Raw genomic sequence first — 18,376 nt, 5'->3', positions numbered from 1 at the left:
TGTAGACTTAGCAAATTATCAAAACATATACTCGCATTGTATATGTTACTCGCATATTACTATCGTAGCTATAAACATCTATGTTGACCGGGTTCAAGAAAATCAGTGTCCCCTAGATTTCCTTGATTACATATCGTAACTTAAGTCTTGCGAGCATTCCGCTCACATGGACTTAATCAAACATCAAGAGTATCAAAACATAACATACATGTTCTATACGTTGTTAATCGGATATGCTTTACTATCCGAACATATCTACTATTCTATTCGTATACTAGTCTGTTTAATCAATGCTAAGTTCATTAGTAAGAGGCACAAATCCTATGTTCTCACAATTATACGTGTTCATTCGCCTCGTTGCCTTGATCGTAGCTTGCTCGCGAGCACTTCACTTCCGTCACAGAGTTGTGGTCTAGGTATACTTACATAAAAACAAAACTTCTTGAAAACTCGTTCAAATAAAACGACTCATTTGAAAATTCCATTTAAATCTTAGCAAAATTGTGCACTAGGGTGATGACGTCTCTCATCCCCAAAGAGTTGCCACATCTCACCTCTTCGTATGAACATAATGCATATGATGCATGTCTTATTAATGCATGTATTGATGTATGTAGTGATGCATTGCTATCAATGTCGTGGCAATCATGTATTTCTGTATCGGGGTCTAGGCACAATTATGCTTTCAGAATTGTTAGACAAATAACTTTTAAAAGTTATAAACTTCGAGTTTTGTAAGTTCTCTAGACCTTTAAACTCTGTACCTGACAAGTTCTTCAACTTCTGTAACTTTACATTTCCTCTTCATACTCTCTCTGAAATTTCGATCGATCGAATTTAATAGCTTCTCCTACGTTATTTGATGCTAAGCGCGCGCGCGCACACACACACACACAGATATATATATATATATATATATATATATATATATATATATATATATCATCAAATCGCAATCATATCAATATATTCTATTCATGATTTTTCATTTCATAATTGTCATACTTAATCTCATCCGCCTAACATCGATAGCGAAGCCAACCGATATACCCTATATGCCTGACATTGATAGCGAAGCCAACCGATGTACCCTATATGCCTGACATCGATAGCGAAGCCAACCGATGTACCCTATATGCCTGACATCGATAGCGAAGCCAACCGATGTATCTGATTCAACTCACACAAATCAATCTCATATCATACAAGCACATCTTATCGAAAACAAAATTATACGTATATATCCCGTATATACATGTCACGAAAAGCAAACAAACATTTTGCAAGTCAATCTATTATACTTATCACAAAACACTTTGCGTAGACAACTGGGATAATATAAAGCTCAAACTTATAGCTGCAGTAGTTCCTAGATTACTTAATCGACAAACGCATCTTAGCTTAGGTAACTGGACCAACTGCTCTGATACCACAATTGTCACTACCAAAACTATTGAGCCGAGACCAGCGCTAGGGAATGAGAGTGGTAGCTCCGAAACCCGTAGCAAGCCTAAAACCACTAATAATTTTTCGCATTTAAAAGTATAATATTATATATAAAACATTTTCGGAAAAATCTTGTATATAATACAATTATGAATAAAGGATCAATTCACCCCCTCAATTTGGCACGAAATATCAAAAAAGTCATTTTGGACGTTTTTGGATCAAACAAACCCGCAACTTGCGTTTTTCGGTCAAAAAACCCCTCCCCCACTCTCAGCTAAGCAAGTGTGTTACACTCTCCGAAAAAAAATGGAAAAAGTTTAAAAAAATCCTCAATATTTTATTTATCTCTTAAATTAATACTTAATAATTTTAATTTTCAATTACAACTTTTAATATTTAAAAGTTCAATAACTAATTTATTTCTTAATAAAAAATAAAGAATATTTTTGTATTTTTTCCCTTCTTCTTCTTCTTCTCTCCCCTTTCTTCTTCTTCTTTCCTTCTTCTTCTTTCTCTTTATTCTGACCACCACCATCCGCCGCCGTCGCCTCCGTGCCCCACTACCTCCGTCCCCCACCAACTCAGTCCCGACCATCTCCTCAGGCGAGGAGCTGCTGCTCCTCGCCTGAGGAGCAGCAGATCTGCTCGTAAGAGCAGATCTGCGTTTATGCGAGGAGCAGAGCTCCTCGCCTGAGACGAGCGTTCGTCTCAGGCGAGGAGCTCTGCTCCTCGCTGCTCCTCAAAAACGAGGAGCAGCATCCTCCAACGAGGAGCTGCTGCTCCTCGTTTTAGAGCAGCAGATCTGCTCCGGAGGAGCAGATCTGCTGCTTCTCAGGCGAGGAGCAGCGGCTCCTCGCCTGAGGAGCGGTTTTTGATGGAAGGGGTCGGTTTGCGACGGAGGGGGACGGGCTGTGACGGAGTGGGTCGGGTGGTTTCCGGCGGCTTTTTCCGGTGGTTTAGATTTAGGTGGTTAAATAAAATAATTAGACTAATTAGGTTTAATTAGGAATTTAATTGTGTTTAATTAAGGTTATAATTGTGATTAATTAGAATTAATTAGCTTAATTAGCAATCTCACTCTCTTTTTAGGGTGTTTTTGTGTTAGAGGGGCTGATTTGAGCGAAAAACGCAAGTTGCGGGTCTGTTTGACCCAAAAACGTCCAAAATGACTCATTTGATATTTTGTGCCAAATTGAGGGGGTGAATTGATCCTTTATTCATACAATTATAGATATTAAAGTATTATATTAGAGTTTACATTCAAACTAATTATTTGAAATCAATTCACCAATCTTATATTGACACCTACTGACTACTGCAGCTCTAGAAACTCATACTTGTGCAAGTCCGACGACTTCTGGCACAATGAAGATGGTTTGTCTGATCCGACTCCGACTACCTGCAAACATAAAAGTGATGGGTCAGTATTTGGGAAAATACTGAGTGAGTTTGCAAGTTACTAATGGTATTATTAAAATATAGCATCGCATGCTTAATGCGTATGTAAATTCCATACATGATATAAGCACACAGCAAACACTCTTTAGTAATAAACCCTATCGAAACTCTAATCCTTGATTTTCTAAACGTATATAGTCAAATCAACTTAATCCAAATGGTCCGAACCGGGAGTGTTTACACTCAACCACGTTAGCCGCGACCAATCTCTTAATTCCAAAGTATGAGTCCAACTCACTGGTGGGTCCAACCCACTAGATATGGGGCTCAGGTTACTTTAACCTAGTTCACTCACGTGGGGCTCAGGTTATTTTAACCGAGTTCACTCTCGTATCGCACTCTTATTCAAATTCTCGTAATCAAGCTTATTCTTATATCATCACAACAGTCTAATTACACTAGACTGACTCACTGGTAATCTCATAGCCTATTGACACTCAATAGGAAATAATAATACGCGAAAGTAAATTTGCCACTCATAGTGACCGCCTTCCGAATAATAATAACATTATAATCCCGCAAGCGTAAACTCCATGCGCCGTTCTATCCCTTAGCTATTCCGGCTCGTCGATCTAGTATTTCATCGATACGCCAGTTACTTATTCGAATTACCTATACGTTTAATTCATAAACGTAGGCTTAATATCAAAACCCTAAGTTATAAACTTAAGTCAATACAATTGTATTCCAAATGCGACTCTTGACTTCGATAATCTTTTAATGACATGTCTCTTTTAAACGTCTTGGTTTACGTTTACGGTCCGTAAAACTCAAATTCGAAACTGAAAGCTGAAACACTGTTCATATGCATGTTCTCGCAATTTTGTGCACGTTCGTGCATCAGTATTCATATGCACGTTCTCGCACTTTTGTGCACGTTCGTGCATCACTATTCATATGCACGTTCGTGCATCATTGTGCACGTTCGTGCACTATACTGGTGCACGTTCGTGCACCATTGTAGTGCACGTTCGTGCACCTTTGCTAGTGCACGTTCGTGCACAATACGTGCACTTTCATGCACCACGTGCACAGCCCCGGAAATCCAGTTTACCGGGCTTTCCGACGTGCTACAACATTCCAAATCATTCCCGCAATGCTTAACAACATCAAAGACATAGGATTCAAGTGTAATACATCGAATTCGAATCCAAAATCGTTAAAACGATAAAACCGCTCGAAACCTTAAACCAAAACGTCATGCTTACCTTGATTTGATGCCCGTAATAGATAGAGAATTGAATTCTGAATGAATCGATATAAAGAACACGCGATTTGGACGAGAAACGGCGAAACGACGACGGATCGAAGTCGATCGCAAAAACCTTCTGTACATTTCTTTTTGTCTTCTGATCATTTCCTTCTTCTTAAGGAACATATATATATCTTGGTTAATTACTCACTTTAATCCTTCAATTCTTTAACTCAAATCATTTCTCTTTTAAACTTTCTAATTTAACCAAACGGTTAAATTATCCTTTTTAACTCAATTACCTACGTATTATTTATATTCATATAAATAATACCAACCCAAAATTATTATTTTCCCTTATTAATCCTCTAATTTCTATTCTCGAGATTTAATCGGCTAATTTACATTTTGGTCCTTGAACTTTTCAAAAGTTGCAATTTAGCCTAAAACGTATCCGCGTCCAAATTTTAAAAGGTCTCCGATTGACCCGAAATTTTTACCACTATTTCTATAAAACATTTCGCGAACCTTGGCGGAATAATTTCCCTTTTCGGGGCTTAACTTGTTAAATTACCACTTTAGTCCCTGAACTCTAGTTTGGGACTTTTCTTGACATTTTTCCTTTTAATTCAAATTCCAACATTAGAATTGAAATATGATATTAAATTCCGCATAATTACTTTAATTTCTTGGAAATTATTTCTGATATCGCCACCCGGGCGAATAAGAACTGGACACATAGTCCAATTAAATACTTAAATATTTTGGGGTATTACACTTGACCAACATGTTGTACATGATACTCTGTCTCTAGAGATGGGCCAAGATGTCCCGCTTCTACTGCGCTTAAAGCGTCATATCTATACCGGATTTTGAAATGAGGTAAGTTTTTCCACAATTGTTATCTTGGGTAAATGTTTCAGTCGCTTGAATGTTCAAAATGTTGCTTAAAATTGCTTGAAAATAGGCCCGGTTAATGAAAGATTGTTTGTCTTAAAGGACAAGGAGGACTGAAGCCGGCACTAGATTGATGTGGCGCCGGTTCAGTTTGATTGGCGCTAGTTCTCAGGAAACGCGCAGTTTTCTGGTCGAATTTGGATTTATGGGCCTACTTTCGGGCTATTACATTACCGGTTTAACAAACTTGATGTTCTTGCAATATCATGATAAAGACGTTTTATGTACATCAGACAACTTTGTCCAGGCTCGACAATGGTTTGAGTCTCTTCCCGGTTGGTTCAGTCTCGGATAGACGATGCTAGCTTCGGTCGCTTTGCTCGCGCTATTTACTTCAACGAGGAAGGGTGATGGAGCCTCGTTACATGCCCTGATGGAGAGGCTAATGCATACTACCCACACTTTTCATTTACCAGTGAGAGAGATAACAATCAGTCCCCTTTATTTCTCACTCATTACAGGGTTGGAGTTTGGTGTTTAGCTAGTGTCCTTCTATAGTTGCTTTATTGACTCTTTTTGGCAGGATGATTACATCTTCGAAATGTTGGGCTTCATATCAAAGATTAAGGGTCGTGCCATTCGATATACTAACTTGCACTTCCTTTATCAAGGTTGAATCACGAGGAATGGTCATGATGTTGATCAGATCACCCGAGCTTTCTTGTTTTTTGTTTTGTTTGGGACTACCTTGGTTTATAATTCAGGGTCCACTTTGCCTCTATGTGTTATGCCGGCACTGGAGGATCTAGATATATTCACGACCTATAATTGGGGATCTACCTCCCTCGCTTACTTGTATACAATCATGGACCAGGTCGCCCGTGGAGGATCCCGTTTTTATGGGATGTGGCATGTTGTGCACGTGAGTTCCCTTTCTGCCCCCTGTTTTCTATGTATTCTGATTTTTTGACTAGATTCCGTATTCCCTTTTTAGATTTGGGCCATTCAGAATGGCGTCCTGATTGATTTCATTCATATACCGCCTCTATGTGTTGCTATATTGAGATTCAAGGATTTTTCTCGCAGTTTGACTCAGGACCAGGGAGCTGCTTATTGAAGTCAGCTGAACGAGTTGGCAAGGATTGATGTAAACAACATAAGAATTCTTGTTAGTGCATAAACTGTATTTTAAATTTGTACTTACCTGGAGTAATTTTGCAAGTGCAATCATCCTAGTGGATTTTAAAATAATAGAGTCGCCATCTACCTCAGCTAGGAAATGCCTTTCATACCTACTAAACAATCTCACACGCTTGTGGGTAAGATCATCGTGCATCAGAGACCGAGTTCGTGGACACTACCAAAACTCTTGTACTTGTCTTATTGATCATATCAATTTAGAAGACATATCCGAAATATCTCATCTCAACATACAAAGCAGTCCATAGGATAAAGTGCTAGAAAATAAACAAATCTGGAAAACTGGAAAACATGCATAACACGTAGATGACTCGATCTGGAATGGCATGGGAGTACGTAGCAATTACTCCTAAGCAAGCATCTAATATTAGGGTTTCTATCTTATAACATTCAAAGGTGGATTTTATTCCACTTACATGCATAAAGCCTAAATCGGATGTATATGTGAGATTGATTTTAATTATGTCATCTTGAAAACATATACAACCTTTAATTACATTTTTATGGTAGTCCTAAGATTTTTAGGTGATTTTTTTATTTAAATCTAATTAACGTGATTATCTTATTAAGCCTGTTGAATGATGGATCTAGACATGCTTGTAAAGCGATAAACAATTTAAACATGCCAATTAACAAGTGATATACATAAAAGGTAAGGAATGAATACTTTTAAACCTTGAAGATATGGAGTGCCTGGAACTTGTTTGTCATTTGTCTATGCAGTTGTATTTGGGATCTAACAAGAACATGGAAATTCAACACAAATTAAAAAGTTTGTAAAAAATTAAGGCAAAAATAACTCAACAATCACCTTTTAATAAGTTTATCGTCTTATTTCAACTGAAAGCCAATTTATATATTCTTGAACAACACCTTTAGTCTAACCTTTTAGTATATGACATAGAATGTCTAGAGTTTTATAAAAATTGACACGAAGAAAGGAGACTAAGAAGGTTTTGATCTAACATTTTAATTTTGTTTATAAGTGTTTTTGTCATGTTTAAAGCATCTAATTTAGCAATTGGATGAGAATAAAAGATCATTTCACCCCCTAATCTTGGCACAAAGTATCAAAAAGGTCAAAGTTTGCAAAACCGGATCAAACAAACCCACATCTTGGAAAACAGGATCATTTTCACCCTTTCATCACCCTCGCCCACTCTCAATCCGCGTTTGAAACACACTCTCCATAAAAAGATGGTATTTGTTTTTAAAATAATCCTTAATGTTTTTTCAATTCTTTAAATTAGCACTTGAAGTTTCATATTTAAAAAAAAAATCTTACAAATTTAAATTTAGAGATTTTATTGTACCTTTTATCCCTCCACCCATCAGATACCACCAACCCGCCGCTACCGACCACCGCCGCGGGAAAAAGTTTTGGTGCTAGATTTTTTTTTTGAAACCACCGCTGCTGATGAAGAACATACCCAGATAGGTTTGTTCTTCATCAATGAACAGAAGAAAACCCATATAGGTATACTCCGGTGAAGTTGAACAGACTCCTCTTCATAAATATAGAGTTGGGTCTGCTCCAGTGAAGATGAGCAAACCAATCTGGGTCTGCTCTGGTGTAGATGAGTAGACCAATTTAGGTCTGTTCCTCTTCACGGTGGTGGCTGCCAGAATGTTTTTTCCGGCGGCGGTAGTCGGTAGCGTTGGGTCGGTGGTATCCAATTGGAAAAAACATTTCTTGCGGTGGGCGTCGGAGTCGGCGGAGGTTTCTGATGGACGCGACGGTCAGAATGGAGCAGTTTTTCGTGGGAAAGGAGGGTTAAATTGATCCGGTTTTGCATAATTTAGGGGGGGGGGGGCTGATATCCCACTCTCATGGATGTTTTTGATACGATTGGCCAAGTTGTGGGTTTGTTTGATCCACTTTCACAAACCTGGGCTTTTTGATATTTTGTGCCAAGTTCAGGAGGTGAAATGATCCTTTGTTCAATTGGATGAGATGAGGAACTAATGACATATAAATTATTTCTCTTAATTATCAAATAAAAATGAATCACAAGACAAAGATCTGAATTTTAGTGGGAGTCTAGCACATTTTTTTAAAGATAAATAAAAAAAAACAGTTGCAAATGAAGAAGTCAAAGACGTATTTTTATAAAAAGGTGAACAAATATCGTATATGGCGTAATTTTATCTTTATAGTTTTGGAGTTTGAGTTTCAATCTTTAGAAGTCACACTTACATTATTAATTAACTTTAATTCTTTAATGGAATTGATATTCTCATCTCGATTTGGTTTTGGCTTCTAGCATTGTGAACTATCGTATTACTCTTTTCACATATAATACTCGGGGTCTTCTTTTAACTTCTCGTTCGATAAATGGACGTGTGTGAGATTACGTTATTTATCAATTTATATTCAAATTATATTTATAGGAAGGATCTTTGTTATTTATGGCTGTAAAACTTGTTATTATAAATGTAGTTCTTTATAGTATCCCGATCTTTTTAATTTTTATTCTTTGCATGCTGGTTTCTATCCAAAACCAGCTTAAATCTTATATGAAGCAATTTCTTTGGAAAAGTGGAATATCTAATAGAATCCTTTGCAAGATTTCTTGGGATGTCGTTTGCCGAGACTTTATTGACGGCAGTTCGGGCATTAAAGGTCTTCATGTTTAGAATCAACGTCTTTAATGCAAATGTGTTTGGAAAAAGCTCTTGACATAAATCCTTTTTGGTTGGCAGCTACTTCTTCAAATCTCAAATAACACCTTAGAAGGGGGAAAGGAGGTGTAATGTGAATAAGGTATGTTTATAAAAATTAAGAATATTGGAGACTAAGAAGGAATTTAGAGAAAGTAGACAGAAGAATTTTAGAGTGGTTCAAATGGCAAACCGATTCTACATCCACTACTCAATCAAAAATAGAAATTTTTGTAATTCACTAATATGGGTGTTTAAGCTTACACCAAACTAATTACAGAGAGTTTTTAGAGCTAAACTCTAAAAGTAGATGATTTTTCAAGGCTACTCACTAACTTACACTAATGGTCAATCAATGAATGATTACCAACAATAAAGAAAAGCAATCAATGTAAAAGTTGATGCACAATTAAAGAAGTACATGAAAAATGATTGCTTGTAATGATAGTTGTTGTAAGAGTGTCTAACCATACAGATATGGTGATTGAGGGGTATTTATAACATCCAACAAATCTCCTCCAAGTCATCTAACAAAATGACAAACTTTTGCTGAAAACAGCCGTGTCACGCCCGTGACATTCAAAGTCGCACCCGCAACATGTCTTTTTCTCATATTCTTCAAATGAGCTTCAGCCATGTGTCAGCCCTCCATTGGGGTGTTCAAATATATATGTTCGACCTTTAACAGTCAGTTGTGTCACGCCCGTGACACCCACATGTTGCACCTGCGATATACAAACTTCAAGTGTAGGGTCTGTCTAGCCTTGAGTCACGCCCATGATGTTGAATTGTCTCGTCCAAGATGAAGTGTCGCGCCAGCGACTCCTGCATGTCACGGGCACGGAAAAGCTTCTTTTCTCTGAAATGTTTAAATTCTTGTTCTCGCTAGAAGACTCTAAATCTATCCACGAGTATTTTAATAGATTCCTACAAATAATAAACAATATTAAAAGTTTAAATTGATTGTAAAAGTCAAAATTAGGGATAAAAAGGGACTTAATCCAACATCTCTAATTGCTTCAATATTTGCAACTAGAATTTCTTATTTATGGTTGATGCAAGCCATTTTTCATTCATTTGGAAAGGAATCTGCAAGTGTTGTTTTCTAGACTTGTCAACAATATGGGGTTTAAAAGATAATGGGAGGAATATTTATATTTGGACGGATAATTGGAATTCAGACTCAGACATCGGGACTGCTGCCAATAGATTTTCTCGCCTCTTCAATCTCTCGAGGGAAAAGGAAGCTACTGTTAGCACTATCATTAGTTTTGATGGATTTAAAGACGACGTCTTTGGGTTGTGGAAAAGGAAGAGTTGTTGTGTCTGCAAGGCTACTTCAGTTAGGCCATCAGTCTTATAGATAGTCCTGGCATTATGTGCTGGTTAATAGGTAATGTAGGCTATATGACTAACATTATTATGTTTTCTCGATAGAATAAACTACAACAAATCGTTTAGGCTCATTTGGAAATGAAGTTATGCACCTAGAATCAAGTTTTTTATTTGGTTAGCCTATGTAAGAGTTCTGCTCATTGAGTTTCTTCAATCTCGTAATATGCTTGTTGAGAGCAGTTCGACGTCATCATTTTGCAGCAATTAGAAAAGCGAAGGTGATATCCTCCTGAACTGTTCATTGGCTTAATAGTGTGGAATTGTGTTGTTGCAAAGATGAAAATTTTATAGAACCGACTTTCAAATACTTCACTTATTAAAATATATGTTTTCTCTCTCCTAATGTTCTCTCGGCGCCAGTTAGTACTCTAGTGCTAACGTACGCCGTTTCCATGGCGAAGAAACAGGGGAAGAAGGCTAACTCAGTATCAGCTAAAAGTAATAAAGATCAGGTTAACATTAAGGAGAAGATAAGTAATGAAGAAGTTCCCAAAGAACCTGAAAAGGCTAAGAACGAAGATGAGATAACAGAGGAAAACAATCATGAAGAAGATCTGGTTGAGGATACAGTGAAGAATGATGAGCCAAACAATACGAATGACAAAAGAGAAGTTAATAAGAAATGGGTTGATCTGGTTAGAACGAATCGAGTTAACCCAGGATGTGCTTTAACCTATATTCCTCCATTGTTGAGTAATGGGCTTAGAATAGCCAAAATATTCAAAGAAGATGAAATCGAAGAGGAGGAGAGATGGCAACACACGATCATTGGATGTGTGTATGTTAATACCCAAATTCTTTAAACTACAAAATTTTATAAGGAATAGATGGGGAAAAATAGGGTTGATTGATTTTCATCAAATCAAACCTAATCTATATGCTTGTGTTTAAAAATGAAGAAGGTAAACTCAAGGCTATGGTAGATGGATCGATAACCTTTGACAAACATACTCTGATTTTGCAAGAGTTGAAGAGAAGAATGTCATTTGATCTAACTAAGATTGCTGCAATTCCAGTTTGGATCAAACTCCCTCTTCTGCCTTAGGAGTTATGGAGCCCCAACTCTTTAAGCTCTATAACCGATACTCTTAGCAAGCCTTTATTTGCTGATAGATGCACAAGGGAGAGATCAAGAATGTCTTACGCAAGAGTCCTAGTTGAGATGCGGTTGAAAGGAACTTTCCCTGATGCTGTAATAATAGAAGATCAAGAAGGAAAGCAACACACCCAATTTGTTGAGTATGAATGTAAACCGGTTCTTTGTGAAACTTGTAATAAGCTAGGTCATAGAAATTGTGAAAAACAGGAGATATTGATAGCCAAAACCAACAACAAAGAAGCATTCAATATCAGTGATAAGCTTACACCAAATTAGAGGGACAACTTAGTAGACAAGGTCAATGAAGGTACCCCTAAAGAAGTAACTCTCCCTAGTGAGAGCAAGGAGAAGATCATTGAAGATGATAAGGAGATCCAGAAACAGGACACTTTCAGCAGTCCAAAAGAAGCTTCTACTGATGATGGTTTTCAGCTTGTCGTCAATAGGAAGCAGAAAAACAAAATGACTAGCAAGATTGATGATAAAACTAGCCTTAAAGCTGGAGGTAATTCTAAAAACCGTAGTATTATGAAAGACTCTATTGATAGACTTCCCCCAAGAGGCTTATTAAGCCTCTTGATAGAGGAAGATGAATATCCTTTCTTGGAACATCAGGGGCATGAATGAGCCCCTGAACTGAGGTGAGAAGGCTGCTTGCTAAAAATGATATTTCTCTTGCTGGAATTATTGAAACTAGAGTCAGAAGTGTTAACAAAGATAGTGTTTGGAAAAATATGAAGCTCTATGATCAGAACTTAATTGATAACTACGATTTCTCTGATTTAGGGAAAATTTGGATCATCTATAATAAGACTAGAGTTAAGGTGCTTAAAATGGATTCTAGTGATCAATTTGTGCACTGTAAAGTGGAGTTTGAAAACCATGAGTTTGATTGGACTATCATATATGGGGCCAACCAATTAATGGATAGACAAACTCTGTGGCAGAAGGTTACTCAAATATCTTCTCGAATTACAAGTCCTTGGATGATTCAAGGGGACTTCAATGTAGTTTTGGGAGATAATGACAGATGTAAGGGCAATGAGCTTGATTCTAATCATGCCTCTGAACTCAAAGATTGTATTAATAATAGTGGTCTTGTTGAGTTAAGAAGTATTAGTTGTCTCTATACTTGGAGTAACAATCAGCTTGATGACAGAAGGATATGGAGAAGACTGGACATGGCTTCCATTAATGAAGAATGGTGTGTCAAGTTTCAGAACTCTTTCTTTGAAGCTGGAACTAGTGGAATCTCTGACCATAGTCCAATCATGTTTTTCATCCAGAATAATGAGATTCAAAGGCAGGGGAGCTTCAAATATTTTAATTTTTGGTTAGACCAGCAGCATTATTGAAGAAGAGTGGAATAAAGAATACAGGGGTTATACCATCTATATGATAGTTAAAAAGGTTAAGGCCACAAGCTTTAGACTCAAAAATATGAACAAGCAACAATACTCAGACATTTCTCAAAGAGTTTCAAATCAGAGAGTGATGCTTGAAAAACTTCAAAATGATATTCAAAAAGACCCCCTTAACAACCACTTGCTGGAAGAAGAAAGAGCTGTGGCATTTTATCTCATGTTTCTTTTAAGGAGTAAGGAAAGCTTCTACAAACAAAAATCTAGGATTCAATGGCTTCAGCTAGGTGACTCTAACACTAAATATTTCCACAATTCCATCAAGCAGAGAAGAGTCAGAAGTAGTATTCCTCTTCTTAAACTGGATCTGGTGAGAAGATAACCAAGAAGGAGGATATTCATCAGGAGATTACCAGATATTATAAAAATATGTCCAGCAAGAGTAACAATAATAGAAGGCATATTGACAGGAGTGTAATCAGTCAGGGAACCAGAGTCTCTGAAGAAGAAAGCAGTTTGTTAATGAGGAGCATATCTGAAGAGGAAGTGAAGTCTACAGTTTTCTCCATAGGCTCAGATAAGGCAGCAGGGCCTGATGGGTATAATAGTTTCTTTTTCAAGAACTCTTGGAACACAATCAAAAATGACATGATCAAAGTTGTGCAGGAGACATTCAATTCTGGTTAATTACTCAACCAAATTAACTCTACTACTGTCACTGTAATCCCTAAAACTGATAATGCTGAAAACTTAGGTGACTTCAGACCCATAGCATGTTGAATGTTTTGTACAAAATTATTTCCAAAGTTTTAACTGCAAGATTGAGTCCTATTCTTATCAATCTCATCTCTATGAATCAATCTGATTTCATTCCTAAAAGGTCCATTGCTTATAACATTTTGTTAGCCCATGACATTGCTAGGAATTATCATAAAAACTCTGGAAATCGCAGATGCCTTATGAAAATTGATCTTAGGAAAGCACATGACTCTATTGAGTGGGACTTCATTGAAGAGATCCTTATTAGTTTTAATTTTCCTGAGAATTTCATAACTCTTATAATGACCTACATCAAAACTGCAAACTTCTACATTCAGTTCAATGGTTCCAATGGAACTACCTTTAAAGCTGAAAAAGGCCTTAGACAGGGAGACCCTTCAAAGAACTAATCCTTCATTCTCCTATCATAAAGGGTGTAATCTGTTAAAAATCAATCATCTAATGTTTGCAGATGATCTCCTCCTGTTTTGTAATGGTGATATTAACTCTGTTCTATTTCTAAATGATCAGCTTAAAACTTTTAAAAATGTCTCCGGCCTTTAGGTTAATCCTAGCAAAACTCATATTTTTATGTGCAATATTGATCAGAATCTCAATAACAACATTACTAATTCCTTAGGTTTTAAAGAGGGTAAGCTGCCCCTAGGTACCTAAGCATCCCTCTTATATCTGCTAGGCTTTCCAAAGAGGATTGTAAGGGAATTATCTCTAAGATTACCAGTAGAATCTATTCCTGGACTAGCAAAATGCTCTCTTATGATGGTAGAGTCCAACTCATCCAGTATGTTCTTCTAAGCATGCATGTCTTTTGGGCATCAACCCTAATTCTTCCTAAAAGTGTCACAAAAGAAATTCAAAATATTTGCTCTAGATTTTTATGGTCTGGAAATGTTGAGGGCAAAAATAAAGCTCTTGTTGCCTGGAAAGAGGTGATTAAGTTAAAAAAAGAGGGAGGCTTGAATATCAAAGACATTGAGGTCTGGAACAGAGCAGCAGTAAGCAAGCATGTTTGGCAGATTATTGAGAATACAAATAACCTCTGGGCGAAATGGATTAGTACTAATAAGATCAAAAATGGCAATTACTGGAGTAACAAAAGTGATAACAATTCCAGCTGGGTGTGGAAAGGTCTCATGAGCATTAAGAAGGAGATTATGAAAATTGTGGAGTTTAAGATTGGTAATGCGAACAATATCAATTTTTGGAAGGACCACCCTTGGATCCATGGTTGCTTTTTACTTGAGAAATACCCCAGAGTCATGATGAAAGAAGCAGCAGTCTTAAAGAACTCCAAAGTTGCAGATCTTTGGAGACACAACAGGTGGAATCTGCCTGACCCTATTGGTATGCCTACTTTAGAAGCTTGTGAGTATATCAAAGAGAATTTTACCCTGAACAATGATAATGATACCATCTCCTGGAAAGTGGTTAAAGGCTCTAACTTCAGTATTGCTAAAACCTAGGAGATTTATAGGGAGAATCATGAAGCTGTCCCTTGGCATAAGTTGGTCTGGGGGAGTAATTCTATCCCAAGACACAATTTTATGATGTGGTTAACCATCAAAGGGAGGTTTAAAACCAGAGACAAGCTAAAGAGATGGGGGGGTAATTGATGACAACAGTTGTGTGCTATACAACACAGATCCTGAAGATATCAACCACATTTTCTATGGGTGCTCTTTCACCAAGATGATATGGAATAAGCTACTGCTAATTTGTGGTTGCCCTAGAAATATTAGTTCCTGGAGGAGGTTTATAAGCTGGTTCTGCAAAATAGCCATAGGTAAAAATGCAAATGCTGCTATCAGAAGGAACATTATGACTGCAACTATTTATCAGATTTGGAGATCAAGAAATATGAAGGTCTTCAAGAATGAAACTCCTGTTGTCGAAGAGAATATTAGAAGATTCAAGTTCATTATCTTATCTAAGATGAATAGGGTGGATCACAACTCCCCTGCTCATAGCCTAATCTGTAGAATTCAAAATCTGTAATTGGCTTTGGTTGGTCTTGAAGGATTGCCTACATTTGGTGAGTCTTTGTTGTTATGGGTTTGGCTTTAATTCACCTGAGGCTTTTGTAACAGGTAAACTTCAGCCTTTTCCGAGTCTTCTGGCTTGTGGTTTGAGCATTTGGCCTGAGGCTTTTGTAACAGGTCATTTGTTTATTCTTAGCCTGCTTTTTCTTTGTTTTTTTTTTCTGGTCTAAGGCTTTTGTAGCAGGTCTGTCTTTTTTCTAGCTTTGTGTTTAGCTTGCTTTTCAGAATTCCTGAAGCTTTTGTAACAGGGTTTTCCTCTTTGCTTAGTAGCTGCTTTCTGATTCCTCTTTAGCTTGTTTTAGGGGGATCTAGTTGTATTCCCAGTTTGATTTTTATCAATTGAGCTTTTTGGTTGTTTTCCACCAAAAAAAATGTATGGATAATTTCCTTTTTATATTTATAAAAGAAATTTCTTTGTGAACTGGATGAGGTTCATTGTTGTTTTGTATTCATAAACGATTACGATTAATTTTATGTGATCAATTTATTTTTTACCAACAAAAAAACTATGATCTTAGCAGATTTGCTGGAGCAGTTTTCATTTACAAATGTTATCATCCTAATTTTTCTAATTCAGTTATTGATTTCTATAGAAATCTGAATTGTACTTTGTTTTCTTGATATTTTGAGGATTGTAACCTTAAGTGTGCATAAGTTTTGGAGTTTTACCACTTCTTGCAGCGTTTTAATATATTATTATTCATTTAAAAAAATTATTTACAAAATAATTTAAGAATTTGTAGGGTAATAATGATAATGTTTACTAATAGGCAGTATCTCAAGCCCTAAATACAATGGTGAGTTTAGAACATTATCTAATGAAATCCGAATAGGATTAAGGCCTCGCTTGGTTCATTTTGTAGCAATTCCTGGGAAGTAACTTCCCGGAAAGTGTAGTTCCTGGGAAGTTAACTTCTCAGGAAGTTTGATAAATGTTACTTGTTTCAATTTTTACTTCCCGGGAAGTACAAAATTAATATTAATATAATATACTATATTTTTAACTAAAAGGCATAAATATCCTTTGATAATTTTTATATTGTTAAACAAATAATTTTATTTAAAAATCGAGCAATAAATAATTTAATTTTTGCTTATTATCTCTTATTTTACGATTCAAGTACTATTTAGGAGAGTTTTTAAATATTAAAATTTAAAAATTATATTTTTTTATTTGAATTTTACATAATATAAAATATTTAATAAAAATATTTACTTATTATAAATAACAATTATAAAATAATATAAGTATATTTTTTGAAATAAATAAAAATATTTTTATATGAAGTTTAAAAGAAAAAAAAGAAAAGAATTAAGGTTAAATTAGGAAAAACCAACAAAAGTGATAAGAAAGTTCTACTTCCTTGGGTTTTGATAGGGAAGTTACTTCCCTAGTCAAAGGAAAGTCAAACATCCAACTTCCTGGGAAGTAAAATGTAAAAATTGAACCAAGCAAAAAAAAATTGCTACTTTCCGGGAAGTACAACTTCCTAGAAAGTAGCAAATTTAATTACTAGAGGTGGCCACGGTTCATAACCCGGCGGTTCCGGTTCGGAACCGCCGGGTCACGGTTCAAAAAAAAGTGGAACCGGCCCGGAATCGCCTAAGAGACGGTTCCATGACGGTTCGGAACCGGACGGTTCCGGTTCCGGTTTAAGACGGTTTAGAAAAATAATTAAAAATTAAATAAAATTTTAATTACTAAAAAATATAATTTAACAATAGAATAACTCACGGAGATAGTATTATAAGAAAATAAAGAATTTGAAAAAAAAATTAAAAAATTAACCAAAAATTTAACTAAACAAATATAACATATAATTTATTGTGAAAATAAAGATATTATATGATAAAGATATAATATGTATTTTAAATATATAATATATATTTTTTATCAACGGATTCGACCCTTGAACCGCCGGTTCCGACCTAAAACCGCCGGTTCACGGTTCAATAAATCTGGAACCGGCCCGGAACTGCGCTTTGTACGGTTCCGGACCGGTTTTAGTCCGGTTCCGAGTTTGACCGGTTCCGGGCCGGGTTTAACCGGACCGGTTCCAGGCCGGTTCACGGGCTGACCCCGCCCATGGCCACCTCTACAACTTCCCTAGTCTATTTACCCCCAATCAAGCAAGGCCTAAGTTTCCTAGCTTGCACCATATTTGTACTAGAATAGGATCCTGACTTGTATTCTACAATAGTAGGAGACAGGAGATTATCTTCTAAATTGATGTAGGAGTTTTATTCGGACGTGAAGTCTTGGTATGGATAAAATAAGGCTTATTTGAACAAACTGATTAATTGGAGAATGTTTAAGGAAAATCCTAAAAGGTTCGGCTTAAATGAGCGAGATCTTAAAAATTCAGCTTTTTAATATGATCATAAGAAGAGTCAATACTTTAATACATGTTATAGATCTCATACCTAGGAATCCAGGTTCAGATTTAAAGGTCCAATACTCATCGATAAGTAATGTCATGCTCAGTGATAGAAATTGACTTTTCTTTTAAGGGGGTCTAAAATCTAAAAAACAAAATGAAAAATATATGCTATATTAAAGAAAGATATTAAATAATAAATTTTATTTTCAAAAATCAATAAATCAGTACTATTTTATTTTATTTAAATAAATAACTCAGAAAAATGAAAGAATACATTATATATTGAATAAATGGATGTTGAATAATTGTGTGATATGCAGGTAGGAAGGCATAATATTGTTAATGTAAACATATATATAAGCAGTGTTCGTGAAGACAACGGCACACTAAATTAAGCAGTTGTTATGAGGACATAGTGTAAGTAAATAAATGCAAATTTAAATGCATAGAGTTAATTAGAAATT

At 36.1% G+C, this 18,376-nt stretch overlaps 3 protein-coding genes across 3 annotated transcripts; all 3 read left to right on the top strand.

Annotated features, from left to right (window-relative positions):
* Nucleotides 1-10,644: 10,644 nt before the first annotated feature.
* Nucleotides 10,645-11,978, top strand: LOC126681614 (uncharacterized). The gene is made up of 3 exons (XM_050377160.1): nucleotides 10,645-11,030; nucleotides 11,366-11,507; nucleotides 11,628-11,978. The coding sequence occupies exons 1-3, from the start codon at nucleotides 10,645-10,647 to the stop codon at nucleotides 11,976-11,978; spliced, it is 879 nt and encodes a 292-aa protein (XP_050233117.1).
* An 813-nt stretch (nucleotides 11,979-12,791) lies between these two features.
* LOC126681613 (uncharacterized) lies at nucleotides 12,792-13,881 on the top strand. Its single transcript, XM_050377159.1, has 3 exons — nucleotides 12,792-13,082; nucleotides 13,199-13,394; nucleotides 13,520-13,881. Exons 1-3 carry the CDS (start codon nucleotides 12,792-12,794, stop codon nucleotides 13,879-13,881), a joined length of 849 nt encoding a protein of 282 aa, XP_050233116.1.
* A 357-nt stretch (nucleotides 13,882-14,238) lies between these two features.
* LOC126681612 (uncharacterized) lies at nucleotides 14,239-15,823 on the top strand. Its single transcript, XM_050377158.1, has 5 exons — nucleotides 14,239-14,938; nucleotides 15,135-15,433; nucleotides 15,510-15,648; nucleotides 15,703-15,715; nucleotides 15,757-15,823. Exons 1-5 carry the CDS (start codon nucleotides 14,239-14,241, stop codon nucleotides 15,821-15,823), a joined length of 1,218 nt encoding a protein of 405 aa, XP_050233115.1.
* The last annotated feature ends 2,553 nt before the right edge of the window (nucleotides 15,824-18,376 follow it).

This window comes from Mercurialis annua, linkage group LG5, assembly GCF_937616625.2.
Source record: "Mercurialis annua linkage group LG5, ddMerAnnu1.2, whole genome shotgun sequence".
Taxonomy (NCBI): Eukaryota; Viridiplantae; Streptophyta; class Magnoliopsida; order Malpighiales; family Euphorbiaceae; genus Mercurialis; species Mercurialis annua.
The sequence above is the reverse complement of the archived record's forward strand: the minus strand, read 5'-3'. Positions and strand labels throughout refer to the sequence as shown.

Excerpts from the sequence above, each read along its gene's own strand:
- LOC126681612 (XM_050377158.1), top strand. The coding sequence starts at position 14,239 with ATGCTCTCTTATGATGGTAGAGTCCAACTCATCCAGTATGTTCTTCTA. Across the intron at positions 14,939-15,134 it reads GGTTAAAGGCTCTAACTTCA|ATCCTGAAGATATCAACCAC; the intron begins GTATTGCTAAAA and ends TATACAACACAG. Across the intron at positions 15,434-15,509 it reads TCTTATCTAAGATGAATAGG|GATTGCCTACATTTGGTGAG; the intron begins GTGGATCACAAC and ends TTGGTCTTGAAG.
- LOC126681613 (XM_050377159.1), top strand. The coding sequence starts at position 12,792 with ATGAACAAGCAACAATACTCAGACATTTCTCAAAGAGTTTCAAATCAG. Across the intron at positions 13,083-13,198 it reads CTCTTCTTAAACTGGATCTG|GGAACCAGAGTCTCTGAAGA; the intron begins GTGAGAAGATAA and ends GTAATCAGTCAG. Across the intron at positions 13,395-13,519 it reads GCAGGAGACATTCAATTCTG|TTTTAACTGCAAGATTGAGT; the intron begins GTTAATTACTCA and ends TTATTTCCAAAG.
- LOC126681614 (XM_050377160.1), top strand. The coding sequence starts at position 10,645 with ATGGCGAAGAAACAGGGGAAGAAGGCTAACTCAGTATCAGCTAAAAGT. Across the intron at positions 11,031-11,365 it reads CACACGATCATTGGATGTGT|ATGCACAAGGGAGAGATCAA; the intron begins GTATGTTAATAC and ends ATTTGCTGATAG. Across the intron at positions 11,508-11,627 it reads TTGAGTATGAATGTAAACCG|AGGGACAACTTAGTAGACAA; the intron begins GTTCTTTGTGAA and ends ACACCAAATTAG.